Genomic DNA, 21217 nt, shown 5'->3' with positions numbered 1-21217 from the left:
GCATGTACTTCATATAAGATCAACCATAGCGACTGCTGTAGTGATTCCAGTTGCATTATTCTTTGGTATTTATCTTCATGAAATCATTGAAAACAACGATCATGTTATCATCACGATATTATGTATAAGCTCGTAACTAATGATAGACTGCCCTCCTATCATTTGTCAGTCTCTGAAATGGCCCCCTGACAAATTGAGTTTGAGACCCCTGCCTTACACCCCATTCACACGGTGCATCAGCTTCAACACTTCCCATTGACTTTGAATGGGTGGCGTCAGGCGGTGCCGAGCTGCATTGTGGATCTGTCGGCGCTGCTTCAGTGGCGTTGCTTATTTAGCCTTTCTCAACTTTTTAGCGAAAATGTAAACATTTTTGAGGAGAATCTCCTTATCCACCACCAGTGTGCAGCTCTCACCTGGATAAAGCGACGACAGCCATATTGTGCCAGATCACACACACCAGCTAATTGGTGAAGAGGAAACTGAGGCCCCGTTTACACTAGTGTGTTTTAGTTTTAAAACGGCGTTTTAGAATGAAAACGATCAGCGTCCACACTTGTGTTTTACCCAGCGTTTCTGAACAGCTCTCCGTCCACACCAAAACGCTGAAAACGCACATCACGTGACCACACACACACTCTCGGGCAAGCGCTGCAGCCTATCTACCCAGATGAGAGCTCTGCTAGTCGGACTTCTCATCAAACATCTCCCGCTGGATCCAATCTCACTATATTTATTAAACGTGATATTACATTCATCTTGTTGTCTTTGGAATCTATTACTTGTTCTCAGGTAACGTGCTTTGGCTGAGCGCAAAGATAAGTTAATGATTAATCCATGTACATTCCTGTATATTGACTGATCGCTTGCCTTTATTTCCTATAATGTATAAACTTATTGTATGTTATACTTTTATAATGGCCATTATCGATTATTAAAACTAATATTCAGTAAAAGAGAGGGTATGTTTCGTATTTTCACTGAAATTGAAAGGAGGCCGTTGTTATCGGCTCCGTTTTGTTATAAATATCCACACAGTGAAGATGACGCTCATATATGCAGCACGACGCCTCAACATTTCTGCTGTCTGTTAAGTTGTTAATATTAAAATTAAAATAGGCAATTCCCTAAATCATGTTTTCATGTTATTGTTGAGAAAGTGAAACAAGGTAGCCAGGGTGATGTGAATGAAGTTATAAAATACACTGTTCCCTTTGAAGATTTACCCGTGTCTTCGGTATAGTCTGTTTTCCATACCAAACTTAGAAGAAGAGACTGCAGCCTTGATCAAACTTGCGAAGTCTGAACTTACAAGGAGAGGATGCAAGACTGAACTGTGTGTGTAGGCTACTTAATATTGAGGAAAAGCCCCAATCAGAGAGGCGAACGTTTGCAGCCCCGCCTCCATTTTCAGATGTCTCCGTTTTCCATCATCCACACTGAGATGGAGCAGCAGTGTTTCAGAATGAAAACGGCCTCTCCAGCGTTTTCAAAACGCTCCGTTTTCGGCACTCGAGAACTCCGGCGTAGTGTGGACGGTTGGCGTAACCGTAGCAGAACTTGTGCGTTTTCAAACTAAAACGCATTAGTGTAAACGGGGCCTGAGTGATGAAGTGGGGTATGGGGATGGTTAGGAGGCCATGAGGAACAGAGGCCAGTGGGCAAATTTGTTTTGGGGTTAAACGACCTCCTAACCTGACGGTTTTTAACTACCTCAGTTTAACATCTCATCCAAAAGATGGCGATCACTGAGCAGTATAGAGTCCCCATTAATATATTGGGGCATTAGGACCCACTTATACCCCTGCTGGTCTTAGGCTGCGTCCGAAACTGCATACTTCCATACTATATAGTACGCTAAAATCAGTATGCGAGCTGAGTAGTATGTCCGAATTCATAGAATTCGAAAATCAGTATGCGAGAAGTACCCGGATGACTTACTACTTCCGGCGAGATTCTGGAGTGTGCGCATCCCATGCACGCTGCACTATCCCATAATACCCACGAGAGAATTCATAAATGGGAGTAAAGTGACACAAATGACGCAGGTAGGTCATGTGACCATGACAAAATGGCGGATGTAGTACGTCCGAATTCCATTCATACTTTTCACATTCATACTGTATAGAACGTACTTTTCTAACGGCCGAGTAGTACGTTTAAATTCAAATGCAGTACCTACTGAGTAGTAGGCGGTTTCGGATGCAGCCTTATGCTGCGTTCACATCAGACGCGGAACGCGCGTCAAGCGTGAGTGATTTACATGTTAAGTCAATGCAAACGCGCAAATAGACATCCTTCGGTGCGATACGTGCGAATGGCGCGGCGCGTATGACGAGAATTGCGCGATTGGCGTGGCGCGAATTGAGCGTTTTGCGCGTTTGACGCGAATCACTCGCGTTCGAAAATCTGAACTTCAGCGGACATTCGCGCCGCGTTAACCAATCAGCTTGCTCTTGTGGGGGCGTGATTGTGACGTATCGCCTGTTGTCGGTGTCCCAGGGGAAATCCCCCAGCAGACACCGACAAGAAGTTCATTAAACTAGGCAGGGCTCAGTCAGAAGCACAGCTGAAAACCTCCATCAGCCAGGTTCAGTTTCTGGAGGAGTCTATGAGCTTAAAGAGCTGGATGCACCTCTGAAAGGATGTAGTGGACTCGGCTCTAAACGTATCGACGCTGTTTATCATCCTTCATAAAGCACATAAACACTGTTATTTTCTTCATAAAATCCATGTTAGCCCTTTAGCTATGAAGCTAGAGTCACGGGGCAGACAGAAGCCCTGCCCATCACGCGAATCCGAGTCTGTTCTGAAGTGAATTTGACACACGAATGAAGCGAGTAACCTCAAATGTTCACGTGACTATTTATGCGCGAATAGCGCGATTTATTCGCGCGTTTCGCGTCTGGTGTGAACACAGCATTAGTAACACCACTTCCGGCAGCAACCTAGCTTTCCCATGTGATCTCCCATCCAGGTACTGACCTGGCGCAGCCCTGCTTAGCTTCAGTGGGCGACCATGTGAGAGTTGCAGAGAGCTAGCTGCTGGCTAATTTGTACACGGAGTAATGCACATTTCAGACTTTGCATGTGTGTGTGTTTCGTCTGTCACCATCTCTGACAGTGACGTGGGTGTTCTCACACACTTAATTAATCATCACTCTTGAGACACCGTGTGCATTATAGTGATTTTAACACGGCTGAAGAGTGTTGAGGCAGAAAATGTGAGAACAATTCTTGTATCTAGCAATACCGAGTGCTATTCCTCTCTCTGCTTCTATCTGGATGTTCTGTGCAATTTTTTTCTTCTTTTTTGTATGTTATGTTATTGTAAATTCAGTTAATTTAAGTGTAATCATATATTATTTCAAGTTACATTTGGTCCTCAGTATGCTGCCTTTAATGATCTCACAAAATCTAATACAAAACATGCACAATTTCCAGGTGCGACAATACATTATAAATAACATTCATTCATTTTCCTTCAGCTTAGTGCCTTATTTATCAGCGGAATGAACCAGCAACTATTCCAGCATATGTTTTACACAGCAGATGCCCTTCCAGCTGCAACCCAGTACTGGGAAACACCCAAACACTCTCACATTTACACACACACACTCATACACTACAGCCAATTTAGTTTATTCAATTCACCTATAGCGCATGTGTTTGGACTGTGGGGGAAACCACATATGGAAACCCACGCAAACATGGGGAGAACATGCGAACTCCACACAGAAAAGCCAACTGACCCATCCGAGGCTCAAACCAGCAACCTTCTTGCTGTGAGGCGATTTAGCTAACCACTGCGCATTAAACCCACTGTATATTAAACGAAAAATAAAAAAGAAGAACAGAACAATTGTTACATCCAGGGTGAGAACATGTCTTAATACAATTCATTCCAGAATAATCTCAGTCGACTTTCATTGTAGGTTATAGACATTATAGACAGAATACATATTTACATACATATACAGTACATATGTCTCTGTGTAAATTTCTAAAGAAGTGTCAGTGTTGTGCTGTTTTCCCGCTCAGTCTGACAGAAACAGCTTTTAATAGATGTATTAGCATTTCTGGAGACTGAATTAAAGATGACTTTAATCTCTGGGACGTTTTACAATTGCTTTGGCTCAGTCCGTGCTAAAAGTAGACATCTCGTCCTTTAAAGAGACAGAAGAGCTTTCAGACCAAAGCACATTTGTTTGGTACTTTCAAGTCTTCTGAAGTGCTTTAATCAAAGTTATCTGACAGATTGCTCACACTCTATCTATCTATCTATCTATCTATCTATCTATCTATCTATCTATCTATCTATCTATCTATCTATCTATCTATCTATCTATCTATCTATCTATCTATCTATCTATCTATCTATCTATCTATCTATCTATCTATCTATCTATCTATCCATCCATCCATCCATCCATCCATCCATTTGTGTCTATTTATCATTCATCCATTTGTCCATCCATCCATTTGTCTGTTCATCCATCCATCCATCCATCCTTCCATCCATCCATCCATCCCTCCATTTGTGTCTATCTATCTATCTATCTATCTATCTATCTATCTATCTATCTATCTATCTATCTATCTATCTATCTATCTATCTATCTATCTATCTATCTATCTATCTATCTATCTATCCATTCTCCCATCCATCCTATTTATCCATCCAGCGATCTATCTATCATCAATCTATCCATCCATTTATCCATCCATCCTCCTATCCATCCATCCATATATTAATCCATCCATATATCCATATACCAATATAATCATTCATTTATTTGTATATCCATCTATATATCTACCAATTTATCCCTCCATCTATCCATATGTCCATCAATCCATGTCTATTTATCCAACCAACCATTCATCATCCATCCATCCATCTATCCATATATCTCTCTATCCATCCATCCATTTGTGTCTATTTATCCATTTATCCATCCGTCCGTCCGTCCGTCTGTCTATCTACCCATCAATCCATTCTCCCATCCATCCGTTCATCCAACCCATCCCAACCCATCCATCTATCCATCCATCCATTTGTGTCTATTTATCCATCCAGCGATCTATCTATCATCAATCTATCCATCCATTTATCCATCCATCCTTCTATCCATCCATCCATATATTAATCCATCCATATATCCATATACCAATATAATCATTCATTTATTTGTATATCCATCCATATATCTACCATTTTATCCCTCTATCTATCCATCCATCCATCTATCCATCCTTCCTTCTATCCATCTATCCATCCATCCATCCATCCATCCATCTATCCATCTATCTATCCATCCATCCATCTATCCATCCATCCATCCATCCATTCATTTGTGTCTATTTATCCATTTATCCATCCATCGATCTATCCATCACTCAATCTATCTATCCATCTATCCATTTATCTATCCATCTATCCATTTGTTTCTATTTATCCATTCATCCATCTATATATTAATCTATCCGTTCATCCATTTGTATATCCATCCATATATCTACCAATTTATCCCTCCATCTATCCATCCATCCATTCATCTATCAATATATCTATCCATCCATACATACATCCATCCATCCTTCTATCCATCCATCCATCCATCCATCTATCCATCCATCCATCTATCCATTTATCTATCCATCCATCCATTTGTGCCTATTTATCCATTTATCTATCCATCTATCCATCCATCTATTTATCTATCTATCCATCTATCCATCCATCCATTTGTTTCTATTTATCTATTCATCCATCCATATATTAATCTACCTGTTCATCCATTTGTATATCTATCCATATATCTATCCATCTATCCCTCCTTCTATCCTTTTTGTCTGTAGTTTTGAGTCATTTTCTAAAAGAACCAGTTCACAGAATCATACACTCACCCAAAAATGCTCATGTTTATTCGCATACTGTTGAGGGGGAAAACTCAATAGAAAAGCACCTTTTATTGCTTTGTTTTGCATACAACGTCAGGATCTAAAACCAACAATTGAAACCATGATGCCTTGTATCATTCTGTAATATCAGAATCAAACCTTTGTTGGAAGATCATTGTTGTTGGTGTTGTCATTTCCTGAATGTGCTGATTCACCAAACTGACTCCTCTTCTCTCTCGTTCTGTTTTCTTTTCTTCCAGACGATGCTCACTGCCATCTCCATGAGTGCCATTGCCACGAACGGCGTCGTGCCAGGTAAGTGCTAGAGCTCAACAATGTGCATGTGGGTTGTCTTGGCAACAGGAAGCGGTCACCGTAGCAACTCCGAGCAATGACCAGACAGCAATATCCTAAAGCTGTATTTATGTATTCATAATTGGACAAGCGTGGCCTGTCCTAATGACCGCCTCGATCTCATCTCCTGATTGGAGGAGAGCAGAGGTGAGCAGAAATTGCCGGGTTCATTGTTCATCAGCGATAGGCTGCTATTATCGCCATAGTGCTAAAAGCCTCTCCATAAGCATGCTTAATATTTTCCAAGAAACAGGAAGTTGTAATTGGGGGTTATATTGAGCTATTTTGTTATAGCCTTCAGCAGGAGAATGCTCCATTAATATCTCAGTTTCCTAAAAGGCTTTTTTTTTTTTTTTTGCATCGTGTTTTTTTAACAGCTGGAGGCTCGTATTATATGATCTCTCGTTCTCTGGGGCCTGAGTTTGGTGGAGCGGTGGGAATCTGCTTCTACCTCGGCACCACCTACGCTGGAGCCATGTACATCCTGGGCTGCATCGAGATCCTGCTGGTGAGAAGGACAACAATGCTACAAAAATCTAACTTTGAGCTATTCATCTTGTTTATAGTCAAAATATTTAATAGTTCTTAAAGGGTCACGAAACACCAAAACACATTTTTTGAGCTGTTGACAGTCGTATATGTGTCCCACACTGCTAAAAACCCTATTAGGACACATATATTTTAATAAAAAGTGAAAATTGGTTGTTTTGCGTTAGTTCAAGCAAATTTGTTCTTCTGGTTTGAAACAAATTTTTTAAGCTGCATCACGGCCATGAGATGTATTCCAGCCATAGACTGTAAAATATATGGACGTAGTATCCTTGATGTCACCAATAGGTTTCTGAAGAGCGCAAAAGAAGCCACAAGTAGGCGCGGGCAACCGTCGCCGTTTTGTTCGCGCGTCATCACACCCACGGCGGGATACCAAACAAGGGCAAAGAGGCGGAGAGTGAGCGAAGCTACAGACACCTGCTGGCATTTTACTTGGAGCTGGTTCAGACACACTTTACTTTGGGAGAACGCTTAATACTTTATCACCTGTGACTCGTTTGTGTTCTGACCACTTGTGCTTGGCTGTACTCTATATCAATAAAGTGTTTAGACTTTTAAAAATACTTTAGTAATACACAGAGCCACTAAACATTGTTCTTATGACGTTTTTCAACAGGAGGAAAACGCGAATTACTTCCAAACACTTCAGATATAGTCTGTGTTAGTTACTGTAAGACTATTGATGAAATCCAGCATGACACTGTGACAACACTTCAGATGACTGTTCTAGAGCCTACAGCTAATCAATTTGTCAGATTCTGGAGTGCATTACAGCTCTAAATATAAATATAAACGATAAATGATCTTAAATAAAACAAATATATGTTTCCGCTTGATTCCAGCGTGTGGACTGGACGTCTGTACCTGTCAGTGCTTTATTACGTCTCTGAGTGTGCTGCATTCATTCATGAGTATGACTCGGTTTAAACCAATCAGCGCACTCTATTGTGTATGCGGTGCAGCTTTATTAATATGCATGATCGCTTCCAAGACTGTTTTTACCCGTTACAGTTTTCAGACGGCAGAGAGACGCCACATTGTGTTGTCAAGCGGGAGAACATGTTTGGAGACACGGGTTGGCAGTGTTGCGTTTATAATTTGCTGCAGTGAAGGTTTTGTTTTCGTTTTCCCTCTATGAGAGCGCAGCTGGACTCAAGTGTGAATCACAGTGCAAGTGACGCGCCATAGAAATACAGTAAGTGTCTGAGGAACATTGTTTACCTGAGAGCTTTTCTCATCTGGAAATGGTGAAATCCGGATTTGCAGCTCGTCTCCACTTAATAAAGATGCGGCTCTAGTTAGTTTTGATTGTCCTGTCTCTACACATTTGGTAAGCGACTAGTGATCTTTGTTTGTTTATTTGGAGGCAAAGTTAGTTTGTATGGTCAGCGGTACTCTTTCAATGTTTAAAGACGGACCTTAGTCAAATGATTTCTAAGTTAATAAAGTTTAAGAAATATAAAATTATATTTTTTTAACTTCTATTTAATGTTTAAAATGCAAATCCAATTAGATCCACTTTATTTGGAAAACAAAGCAAGTCTCTTATATAATATCTCTACTAAAAGACAGAAAATACTACTTTACACACTGTATTGTAAATAAAATCATACAATTTTCATATTAGTCAACAATATTACTAAAATTAATTTAAAAACTGAATAAATATGAATTTACACACATTTACTCAAGTAAATAAACAGAATTAACGATGGGCTAAAAATCCGAGTAAATCTGCTGAAAATCAGCGTGCGCAGATTCTGTGTGGGCCTAGTTACCGCAAATGGACCTGTCAGACGAACGCCGTTCACTTTAACGTTAATTTTGCCGAATAACTGTGCTTATCACTGGGTGATAAGCTGTTTTAATACGCTGAAAGCATTTTGTAAATAATATATATAATATGTAATTAATATAACTTATCTCTAATACAACAACAAACAAACCGCATCGGATGTCATTCCCTCACTGTAAATGCTAGCGATCCTGGTGTTTTTCTACAACCTCGCTCCGCGCGCATCCTGAATGTTTACAAACTGCTTACTTGTCTATTACTTTTCTATATTTATAATAATTGTTTTTAATTATTTCTTAAAAAACAAAATATTTATACATTTGTCCCCCCTGCCCTCTCCCGCGACGGCCTGCACTCACATTGGATTTTTTGCCTTCGAAAACTGAGCACGCTTCCGTCATTAATGATGCGACTGTTCAGTTTAACAGAAGAGAAGCGCTATTGTCTCATCATGCGAGCGCTCGTTAGTCAGTCTGTGAGTGTTCTCTACACACACACACACACACACATAATGTTGCACAGCTGGATCTGCTGCATAGACTGAGACCGTGCTGCATTTTCAATAAAAGAGATATCAGTTTTGAAGCTTACTGAATCTTACATTTAAGACATAGTTATTTTTTTTTCAGTTGTTTTAGAGGGCTGAGATTCATAAACTCCTAATTAGTTTCTTGATTATAAAGTTTTATGTTTAATTATTGTGTTTAATTAGTATTTTTGCATCACAAGAAGCTCTTCAGCTCTGTAGCTGAATGTGACAAAACACTTCTGCCTGTTCAAAATAAACAGAAAAGGCAAGTACTGGAGATTTGTTATTGTTCCTGTTGTATAATACAGGTGACGCCAAAACTTAGGTACATACTGAGTTGTGACTCCAGTGTATAAGTGTCACCGACTCAGTCCCAGTCATTCCCCTCGCTGGCCAGCAGAGGCCACCATCACCGGACTTCTGAACATTACGTCATCCACTTACACTGACAGCCAGCACACCTGCACCACATTCAGTTAATGACCCACGTTCACACACATAAGCAGCAAACACACTCCAGTTCATTGCGAAGTCTTGTTCTGCCACGGCTAACATCTCTGAGCGTTATTCCCTTGCCTGATCTCCCGTGTATCACCTGGACTGTTTCTGACTCTGAGTTGCCCTCTGCCTGCCCCGAACCTCCGTGTCAGGCTCCTAGTTACAATAAGTGGCCCCCTGTATCTCATGTGGTTGATATTTGGCCCTCAATGCCACCAAAGTTGAGAACCTCTGCCCTACACCATACTAAGTGAAATTTATTTATAAACTAATTTCGAGAGGATCATGTGCTTATGATTGCTTGCAGCCGGTCCTGCATTATTCAATTCAAGATTCACCAATCAGATGATTCCTAAGCCACTATAAATACCCTCGGTTCCATAGAACAGCCATCTTTATTTTGAAGAATCCCCCCTTCCACCCCTACTCCTCCTTCTTTTATAGACGGGAGGCACAGTGGCCCAGTGGTTAGCACTGTTGCCTCAGAGCAAGAATGTCACTGCTTCTAGTCCTTTCCAAGCCAGCTGATGTTTTTGTGCGGAGTTTATACATTCTCCCATCCTCATGTGGGTTTCCCCCCTGGGGTTCCCTGATTTCCTCCCACCATCCAAAAACAACTTAAGTCAATTGACTAATCCAAATCAGCACCACAGACATGCTCCTAGTAAGTAGTTATGTCTTTAGAGCAATCACTATCTGTTCATTAGCTACTACAGCAGGGGAGTTATCCAGATCTACCTGAGCTCAAACTCCCCTCTCGCCTCGCAAACGGGAGGGAGCCCCAGGCTCAAGGATCTTATGAGCTCAGGGCTGTCTCCCAGGACAGCATGCCAAATAAGCTTTACTACCAACCATCAGCTAAGTGTGAACTCTTGAATAAATTATTGTGGTCTAAAACCAGATGTTTCAGTGTCATGGTCTAACCCAGGGCTGCCCAAACTCATTCCTGAATGGCCGGTGTCCTGCATATTTTAGTTCTAACTTCAATTAAATATACCTGAACCATCTATTTAAGCTCTTTTTAGGTATACTAGAAAGCTTCAGGCAGTTGTGTTGAAGCAAGTTTGAGCTAAACTAGTTTGGACACCCCTGGTCTAACCCCTGTATATTAGTGGACTAATATAGGGAATGTTGAATAAGGGTATAGGGAACGATTTCAGATACAGCACGAGTTTCTCTGACTTCTGGGTTAAATCTTTCTTCTGAGGGAACATAAGCTTTAGTTGTCTTTGTCCGGGAGTAATCTTCCCTGCACTCAGAGATCCGCTGTTCGCCAGCGTGCTGATTTGAGGGAGTTTTATCCAGCCTGCATTGAGAAGGACACTAAGACGTCTATTTAAAGTGACCGGGCGCTTTGAGATTAAAGCTGCATTGTGTAACCCGGCAGATATTACAGAAATGAGCAGGTCACCATAGCGACTAGCTGATCACATGTGTGTATTCTCTATCTATTCAACAAAAGCTCGTTTGCAGCGTGGTCACTTTCTGGAGATCACACACCCGTTCCTGAGGGAAAAGACTATCTCGGATGATCCAAAGAGAAATAACGGACAATTCATCATTCATTCATTCAAGGCTCAGTCCCTTTATTAATCTAGGGTCACCACAGCGGAATGAACCGCCAACTTATCCAGCATATGTTTTACGCAGCAGATGCCCTTCCAGCCGCAGCCCATCACTGGGAAACATTTTATACAATTTATATTACTCAACTCCCCTGTATCACACTCAGAGGAAACCCACGCTAACACGGAGAACACACTAAAGGCTGATTTATACTTCTGCGTCAAACACCGGCGTAGGCTACAGCGCTGACGCATAGCCCTTCGCCGTGGCCGTCGCCGTCACTGACGTGCACCTCTCAAAAATTGTAACTACACGTCGCAACAACGCGTAGCGCAAGCTCTGTGATTGGTCGGCTTGCTAGCGCCGACGAGTCTGGGCGGGACCGAGAGCCGCGCGAATGGCGCGAGCGATTGTTTACAAGTGTGGAGTCCCGTGAAGGAGCTCCAGATGGAAAGTTTTGTTTTGTGTTTACCTCATAGTTAAAGTTGTTGCACGTCCGCCGGTTCCTGCCTCAAAATGAGCGAGTTTGAGTCAGTTGTACATCCAGGAAGTGTTCAGAATAGCAAAACAGAAGCGAAGAAACTCGACACAGAGGAACATTTACACCTCACTGCCCACTAGCGTTTCGGAAGTGTTAATGCAGACCAACAGAGACAGCGCGCAGAAGTATAAATGCACAGTTACGCGCGTTGCATGCGCCGTGAGTTGCGCCGGTCACTTGACGCAGTAGTATAAACCAGGCTTAACTCTACACAGAAATGCCAAGTGAGGCTCGAACCAGCGACCTTCTTGCTGTGAGTCGAACGTGCTACCCACTGCTCCACTGTGCAGCCCCTATCGCAAAATACTTAGTATTTTTGCTAAGTGCATTACAATAAAGACTGTTCAGTAAGACTACAATTTAATTTACTTTCATCTCTATCGCCTATATAATCACACATACAGGGAATTTGTTTTCATGACAGAGCTTCTAAAGTGCAGCGAAAAAAATTACATTTAGTCATCATTTACTCACACCTTTCGTTTTAGTTCAACACAAAACAAGACATACTGAAGAATGTTGGGGAAAATATCCATTGACTTCCATAGCATATGGAATAAACTGTATAAACACTTTAAACAAAGTGAATTCAGACATGTTTATATTAATTTCAAGAGTTCACACTTAGCTCATGATTTATACATAGCTTGTTTGGCAGGCTGTCCCGGGAGAGAGCCCTGAGCTCAAGGGATCCTCGAGCCCAGGGCTCCCCCCCTTTTGCAGGGCGAGTGGAGATTGAGCTCAGGTCTATCTCAAACTCCCCCGCTGCTGAGGCCAAGGCGAACTTCCTGAGAGTAAGACATTATAAAAAAGGTTTAGGCTTATTTTATCTATAATATAGAGCACATTTGGATGGTGGGAGGAAACCGGGGAACCCGATGGAAACCCACACGGACACGGGGAGAACATGCAAACTCCACACAGAAATACCAGATGGCTCAGCGAGGACCCAACACCATTGGTATTCTTGCTGTGAGGCAACAGTGCTAGTCACTGGGCCACCGTGCCGCCCATTCTGGATAAAGGAGGAAGAAGGAGTGGAGGGGGGTTTCTTCCAATCGAAGATAGTTGTAGAAAGGAAATGAGGATATATATAGTGATGTGGGATCCTTTGATTGGAGGATCATAATCATCTAATGTAGACCAGCTGGGTCAATCATGAGCACATGCTCCTCTCGAAATTAGTTTAGAATTAAACTTCACTTCAACATGCTTTCAAGATTAAACATATGAGAGAAATATGGGAAAATACCTAATAATAGAATATACTGGTAAAATACGACACAATCCCTGGAAAAAACAGGAGGGTTGTCATGTATGAAGTGAAGTGTTTGTCAATCAACAGTTTTGCGAGGGAACGCAAAATTCCACTCATTTTTTTTCTCCACGATCACGTCCTTTCCGGGTCTCCATACATAAGACATTACACCATTTCCTGAATCTTTAAATTTTTTAGGTGGATTATGAACTTGAATGTGATCTAAGCAGCTCTCACTCATTCATTTTTATTGAGGAAAATGTCTGAAATGGTTCAATGAAGGATGCAGTATATTGTGCTTAGAGCGTTGAAACAGAGCATATGCACTGAAAAGTTTATGGCGCTGAATGTAATTTAGGTCAGGCCTCTAATAAGGACTAATGGCAGGCCATTTGCAGTATTAATTCCACGCTTGACTCGTTCAATTAGCGCTTGAAGAACTGAACTCACGCTAGTCTGTTTTACTGCCTGCCTGAGAATCTCACTCATATCTCTTCATTCGGTCCTTTTTGTCTTCTTGCTGTTCTTTTTAATTTTTTTTCTAGGTTTACACTTTCGTTTATATCTGTCCTGTTCGTTTGATGGGGTTTGTTTTTATCGTTTGTTCTTTTCTGATCATAAACCTTTTCCTATATTGTTTCTGTTTTATTGTTGAATTGTTCTGTTTTTGTTATAAACATTAGTCAGATAAACTTAAATGGTCGCACATTGCAATAAGGTTACATTAGTTAATGTGTTAAATAACATTAACTTAGAATGAATAATAATAATGTTTATTAATTTCTATTCTATAATGTTTATTAATTAATATTCTAAAACACATTCTGTAGGTCTATATATTTATAATTAATAAATGTCTTAAATTTAACACTTCATTTTGTCCAAAACATTTTTCAGTTTATTTTTTTTTTTTGATGAAATAAACTAAATGAATGTATTTGACTACAAATACTTTGTTTTGCATCATGCCAAAGCTGCTTTATTTTCTGCAAACAGTACACTCTAGCAGCTTATTGTTGTTTTTTGCTTCGTATATTTGCTTACAGAGTATTGTGTTGATTTTATTTAATGGATAAAACGCAATACATGTTAATAACGGCAAGAAATAATATAGATCGTGCCACAAAACATATTAAAACTTAGGTAATGAGCAAGATTAAAAAATGTAAGGAGTAGAAAGTACAGATATTTGTGTAAAATTTTTAGGAGTAAAAGTAAAAAGTTATCAGATAAATAAGTAGTGGAGTAAAGTACTGATACGACATGAGTACAGTAACAAAGTATTTGTACTTCGTTACTTGCCATCTCTAGTGATATTGCATTTATACAACATAATCATGTGTATAATCAAGAAAATCAAGTTCGGAGAACTACACAACTACTGTCTTCCTCCATCTATTCACATCTGCTAATTCACCAAAATCACTTAAGTTAATGCACCATGAGTTAACATGAACAAACTACAGTATAAGAACTATCAAACTAACTATTTTCATTAACTACTGTTTATCAAGGGTAAATTAATACTGTAATCAATGTATTGTTCATTATTTGTTCACGTTAGTAAATACATTAACTGACGTTAACTAATGGAGCCTGGTTGGAAAGTGAAAACAATAAGCTGTTTGATGGAACAATATTTTTAAAGAGTTTAGAGACATTAACTAATATATATATATATATATATATATATATATATATATATATATATATATATATATATATATATATATATATATATATATATATAAGTTTTATATTATATAAATTTTATATTATATGTATTTATATATTATATATATATATTTATATTATATATATTTATATTTATTTATACACACACACACACATAACCACTATTAATGGCCTCACATTTTCTGCTATTATAAGTTTTTTAATTATACTGAAAAATAATTATTCTCTGAATTTACTAATAAGTTATTTTTTTCATTTAAATGGACTAAATTTAAACAAAGTAAATTGAGTAATGTTCAACCTTATTTGTTTAATTAAATTCAACCCATATAAATTAGCTTATAAAAGAATGAATAAATCCAAAGAATTATTTTTTTCAGTGCAGGATTACTTTTTTCTAATTATATAAGACATTTTTATGAATAATCTATTCTCAGAGAAGCAGTTTAATAAGCGTAAAGTGAAATAATGAGGACAGGTCAGCGGCATCTTTAAACAAGTAAGATAAATTCATTAAAGTGTGCGGATAGCGAGTTTTACCATAGACTCTTTTCTTTTCATTATTTTTCTTCTTTTTGATTACCTTTTAATTATTTTTTTTCCTCTTGGCTCCTCGTTCCTCAGGTGTACATTGTGCCACAAGCGGCCATCTTCAAGATGGAGGGTCTGGAAGGAGCAGAAGCCGAAGCCGCCATGCTGAACAACATGCGTGTTTACGGGACGCTGGTGCTGAGCTTCATGGCCATCGTGGTGTTTGTCGGAGTGAAGTATGTGAATAAACTGGCGCTCGTCTTCCTGGCCTGTGTCATCTGTTCAATCCTCGCCGTCTACGCCGGAGTGATCAAGACTGCCTTTGAGCCACCGGTTTTCCCGTATGTTGAGCAAAGATCTCATAAATCACTATTAAACTGAAGTGTTTTCCATTTATTTACAGTTGTGAACTATGAATTCACAACTGTAAATAAACAGAAAACACTTGTTAATACAAACTGTTGATTAACAAATGTGTTTTACAGTGTACCCCAACCCTAAACCCACCCCTCACAGTAAAGTAAAAAGCAAAAATGATTAATATTATTATTAAATGAGCCATGAATTGTATGTGCAGGGTCTGTGTGCTGGGAAACCGGACTCTGGTTTGGAAAGGTTTTGATGTGTGCGCGAAGGTCATCGAGAGAGAAAACGCCACGGTCACAACCAAACTCTGGCGGCTCTTCTGCGACTCTGAGTTTCTGAACGCCACCTGCGACACCTATTTCACCAATAACAACGTCACCGAAATGCAGGGAATCCCCGGGGTGATGAGCGGCACCCTGCGCGGTAAACACAGACACAATCCATCATCCTCACAATACACTGAGGCATAACTAATAAATTCATTATTCATACTGTGCTCCAGTGTTCAAATGTGTAGTGTCATCCATTTTGTGTTTTCAAAATTTTTTTAAGAAACAAAGGAACACTTTTATAAAAAAAAAAGATGCAATTAATTGATCAAAATGTTGATGTGTATTCAATCATATACATATATATATATATATATATATATATATATATATATATATATATATATATTAGGGATGCTACTGTTCTTAATATAATATTGAACTGTACGGTATGACCTCCACGGTTCAATACGTACTTGTGAATTGCGGTTTTCTAGGGTTTATGTTTAAATAATTTGACTGTGTGCCTGTAAGTCCATGAGCTGAAATGAGGAAACTCCTCCCCGCGAGTAAATATCCAATCACTGCGCTCTTAAGTTAGGGGGCGCTTGACCATCATTCCACACTTTAACATGGCGAGCGGCGGTGAAGTGAGGCTGAGGCAACACCACAAGGAAGCGCCGGCGAAGTGAGGCAACAGTACGAGAAATCGCCGGCGTCTTTCAAATCTGCGGTGTGAGGACATTTCAGTTTTGCCGGTAAGCATAATGGCAATAAAAGAAAAAACAGTGAACAAAAAATAACTGTGTGCAAGCATTGTTTTACACGTATAACCAAGACTGCACATCTGCAGCGCCATCACCCAACAATACCACTGTCTGAAGGCAGGATAGCAGAGAAGGTAATAAAGTCCTCCAGATAGCAATAATCCCTCGCTGAATCCTTAAAGCAAACATCCCCAACTGGTTCCGAGAGACACATAAAAATAACAAAGTCAGTGCGGGTGATTATTGCTAAAGATTTGCAGCCGTTTTCTGTGATTGGAGATGTGGGCTTTTGTCATTTTATAAAAGCACTTGATCCGCGTTACAGACTACAGTCTCGCATTTTTTCAGCACCGAGATAATTAAGATGGTTTATTTATGTTTACTGAAGTACAAATGTGTTTATTTGAAATGGCCAATTTATCTATATTAACTTCACATGTATGTTTATTTTCAAAGTGTAGGATTTTATGTGTTCCCGAGTGTGTACATGAGCTACCAGCAGCTGTGAGACTTCAGTGTTAATTTTTTTATGCAATATACTAGGAACTAGTGTACTTTTTTTGGCTTTTAAGGAAAACAAAATGAGAATTGCAATAAATCATTTTTATTTTTTTCTCCTTAACCTCTTACTGTTCTATTGATAATAGAATAAAATGTAAAAAAAAAAAATAATACGTGTCAAGCCATGAGAACCGAACCGAACAGAAAATCGTGTTTAAAAAACAAGGTATGTATTGAACCGTGGGCTAACTGTAATGTTACATCCCTAATATATATATATACACACAGTTGAAGTCAGAATTATTAGCTCCCCTTTTTCTTTTCTTTTTTAAAATATTTCCCAAAATATGTTTAAGAGAGCAAGGAAATTTTCACAGTATGTCTGATAATATTTTTTCTTCTGGAGAAAGTCTTATTTGATTAATTTCAGCTAGAATAAAAGCCGTTTTTAATTTTTTTAGAACCATTTTAAGGTCAAAATATTTTTTTTCGACTGTCTACAGAACAAACCATCATTATACAATATAACTTGCCTCACTAACTTAGTTAAGCCTTTAAATGTCACTTTAAGCTGTATAGAAGTATCTTGAAAAATTGCCTCACGTTTGTTGCGAATAGCCAAATTGCTTGTCCCAATCTTGTCGTTTAACGTGTTGTTGGGAAATGGAGAAGTTTGTAAAATGTACAAGTAATCTAAATGTGCAAATTTCCCTCTTCCAGAGAATCTCTTCGGGAATTATATGGATAAGGGAGCGTTCATTGAGAAGACTGGATTATCATCTGTGGTTGAACCTGATTCCATCCCAACCAACACTAACCGATATGTGCTGGCTGACATTACCTCTTTCTTTACCATGTTAGTGGGCATCTACTTCCCTTCAGTGACAGGTTAGTCACTTCCTCACAATGTGATCTCATTCAGCATTCATGACTGGGAAAACTGATCTTGTCCACTGTGAAAAATGCTCCACTAAATTCCTTCATGTTGACCCAACACAAATTAAGTTAAAGCTTAATAGTTTTTACACATTTAAGTGGATTGATCATGAAACTATTAAGTTGTCCAAAGCAAATCGCAGGAATTGTGTTGTTTCAACTCATTTTATTTAAGTAGTTTGAACAAAAAGCAAAAGTAATTTATGTGTGAGGGACGTTTGGGAATGAAGACACCAAGTGATAAGGTGTTTCATGTGTAATTTTGTCCTATTCTTTTTGCAAACAACAGTACGGGGTCTTCATTATCTAATTTTATGCTTTAAAATACACCACACATTCTCTATTGGAGACAGGTCGGGACTGCTGGCAGGCCAGTCAAGTACCTTTATCCTCTTCCTCTGCAGCCAGGACCATGTAATGTGTGCAGATTGCGGTTTTGCATGTCGTGTTGAAATATGCATGTGCGTCCCTGGAAAAGAAGGCAGCATATTGTGCTCCAAAATCTCAATGTACTTTTCAGCATTAATGGGGCATCACAGAAATGCAAGCTACCTTGTCCAATGGCACTTGACCATGACAGACGCTGGCTTTTGGACTTGTCGCTGGGAACAGTCTTGATGTTCCTTGTCTTCTCTGGTCTGGAGCACACAGTGTCTATTTATCATGTTTCCACTGTGTGATGGTCCATTCCAGATGACTCCAAGCCCAAAGAAGACGATGGTGCTTCTGGACACTGTTACCATAGGGCTTCCTTTTGGCACAGTACAGTTTTAACTGGCATTTGTGGATGTAACTACGTATTGTGGTACTTGACAAAGGATTGCTAAAGTATTCCTGAGCACATGTGGTGAGATGGCTTATAGATGGATTGATGATTCTTCATGCAGTGCCGCCTGAGGGACCAGAGATCACGATAGTTAAGCTTAGACCTGCGCCCTTGTCCTTTACACACTGAAATTCCTCCAGATTCCTTGAATCTTTTAGTGATGTTCTGCATTGTTGAAGATGAAATATCCAAATGTCTTCTAACCTTTCTTTGAGGAACATTGATTTTAAACATTTCTATCAATTTCTTATGTATTTGTTTGCCAACTGGCAAACCTCTGCCCATCTTTGCTCCTCAAAAACTAGACCAGGGCTATTCGATTGGCGGCCCGCGGGCCGAATCCGGCCCCTGAGACACTTTGTTCCGGACATCCAAACAGTGTGACCAAGACATCAAAAGTAAATTTAGTTCAGTCAACAAACAGCCGCTATAGTTATGAAGTTACGTGCGTCTGTTCAATGACAGCACAAGCTGCAGTTAAAGGCTGCACAGAGCGTGAGTCATCATAAGCGAGTGGTGCGGGCAGCCGAAAACATGTTTGTAAAAAAGGATATTTGTACAATGCACTGATATCATTGATAGGGATGCAACGATTTGCCGATTTCTCTATTAACTGCGCTTTAATTCAACACAGTTTATTAATCGTAAAGTCTTCTCTAAGCCGCATTTCTGTTGCACAGAACGAAACCGCTGCAAAATGCCAAGTTGCCTGTGCGCTAGTTTTAAGTTTGAAGTACACCGAGGCTAATATACGCACGCACACAGGATTAACTATAGCAGCGGCCATTCCCATATCACGACTTTTCCGCTTGCAAGTTTGTTATTTCTAATGTAAGAATATATGACAATATGCGGGCGCCAGCGGAGCGACGCGATTGCGTCTTTCAGGGCGCACGCAGTAGAAAACATCTCACGGTGAGAGTGACTTTCAGTGCAATGTAAACAAAAGATGTGTTTAATTAGACGAATTATCATTAAAATGATTATGTATGCATGAATGCAGATGGCAACAACAGTTAATCTAAATATCTACTTACCTAATATAAAGCTTGAATTTACATTAGACGTGATAACAGTGAAAGCAAGATTATTCTTCAGACTATATAATCGTACAACCAAAATCTATTATGTTGCATCAGTAATTGTTATGCTGTTCAAAACATAACATATGAATGTGTCTGAATGTAGAAGAAGCATACTTCAGCAATGCACTGCTTTTGTTGTGCTCTGAAATACAACATTTGAATGTTTGTAAAAAAAAAAAAAAAAAAAAAAAAAAAAGTCTATTGTACAATGCACTGATATTATGCAGTCTCAAAACACAATATATTAACATTTTTATGTAGAAAAAGCCAGTGTGGCTTGAGTTGCAGGTCTGAATGACAGGAAATGATGATAATGTGCAAGATTTGGGCATTTGCTAAAATAAATAAATAAATAAATAAATAAATAAAGTGCAAGATTTGGGCATTTCCTAAAATAAATAAATAAATAAAACACAAGATTTAAGCATTTACTAAGATAACTAACTAAGTAAATAAATAAATAATGTGCAAGATTTTGACATTTACTAAAATAAATAAATAAACAAACAAATAAAGAAATAAAGAAATAAATAATGTGCAAGATTTGGGCATTTACTAAAATAAATAAATAATATACAAGATTTAAGCATTTACTAAATTAACTAAGTAAATAAATAAATAATGTGCAAGATTTGGGCATTTACTAAAATAACTAAATACAAAAATAAAAAAATTAATAAAAAAAATTATAATAAATAAATAAATAAATAAAATATTGTGCAAGATTTGGGCATTTACTAAAATAAATAAATACAAAAATTAAAAATTTAATAAATAAATAAATAAATGTTGTGCAAGATTTAGGCATTTACTAAAATAAATAAATAAATATTGTGCAAGATTTGGGCATTTACTAAAATAACTAAATACAAAAATAAAAAAATTAATAAAAAAATAATAATAAATAAATAAATAAAATATTGTGCAAGATTTGGGCATTTACTAAAATAACTAAATACAAAAATTACAAATTTAATAAATAAATAAAAATAAATAAATAAATAAATGTTGTGCAAGATTTAGGCATTTACTAAAATAAATAAATAAATAAATAAATAAATAAATAAATAAATAAATAAATATTGTGCAAGATTTGGGCATTTACTAAAATAACTAAATACAAAAATAAAAAAAATAATAAAAAAATAATAATAAATAAAAAAATAAAATATTGTGCAAGATTTGGGCATTTACTAAAATAACTAAATACAAAAATTACAAATTTAATAAATAAATAAAAATAA

At 38.3% G+C, this 21217-nt stretch overlaps 1 protein-coding gene across 13 annotated transcripts in view; it reads left to right on the top strand.

The window, feature by feature from the left end:
• slc12a5a (solute carrier family 12 member 5a) overlaps window positions 1-21217 on the top strand; it is a 389047-nt gene that overhangs the window by 328047 nt on the left and 39783 nt on the right. For 12 of the 13 annotated variants that reach the window (XR_012408255.1, XM_073954725.1, XM_073954723.1 and 9 more), the window contains 5 exons: window positions 6165-6219; window positions 6636-6766; window positions 15317-15564; window positions 15801-16012; window positions 17847-18014. Coding sequence is in view for 12 of the 13 variants with exons in the window: in XM_073954725.1 (XP_073810826.1) it covers window positions 6165-6219; window positions 6636-6766; window positions 15317-15564; window positions 15801-16012; window positions 17847-18014 (814 nt within the window). In the remaining variant the exon portion in view is untranslated. Of the gene's footprint in view, window positions 1-6055; window positions 6220-6635; window positions 6767-15316; window positions 15565-15800; window positions 16013-17846; window positions 18015-21217 lie in introns of all 13 variants that reach the window. The other variant, XM_073954730.1, reaches the window with a different exon arrangement.

The sequence above is a fragment of the Danio rerio genome, chromosome 6, assembly GCF_049306965.1.
Source record: "Danio rerio strain Tuebingen ecotype United States chromosome 6, GRCz12tu, whole genome shotgun sequence".
Taxonomy (NCBI): domain Eukaryota; kingdom Metazoa; phylum Chordata; class Actinopteri; order Cypriniformes; family Danionidae; genus Danio; species Danio rerio.
Note: the sequence above shows the minus strand (reverse complement) of the source record. Positions and strands in the feature narration are given on the sequence as shown.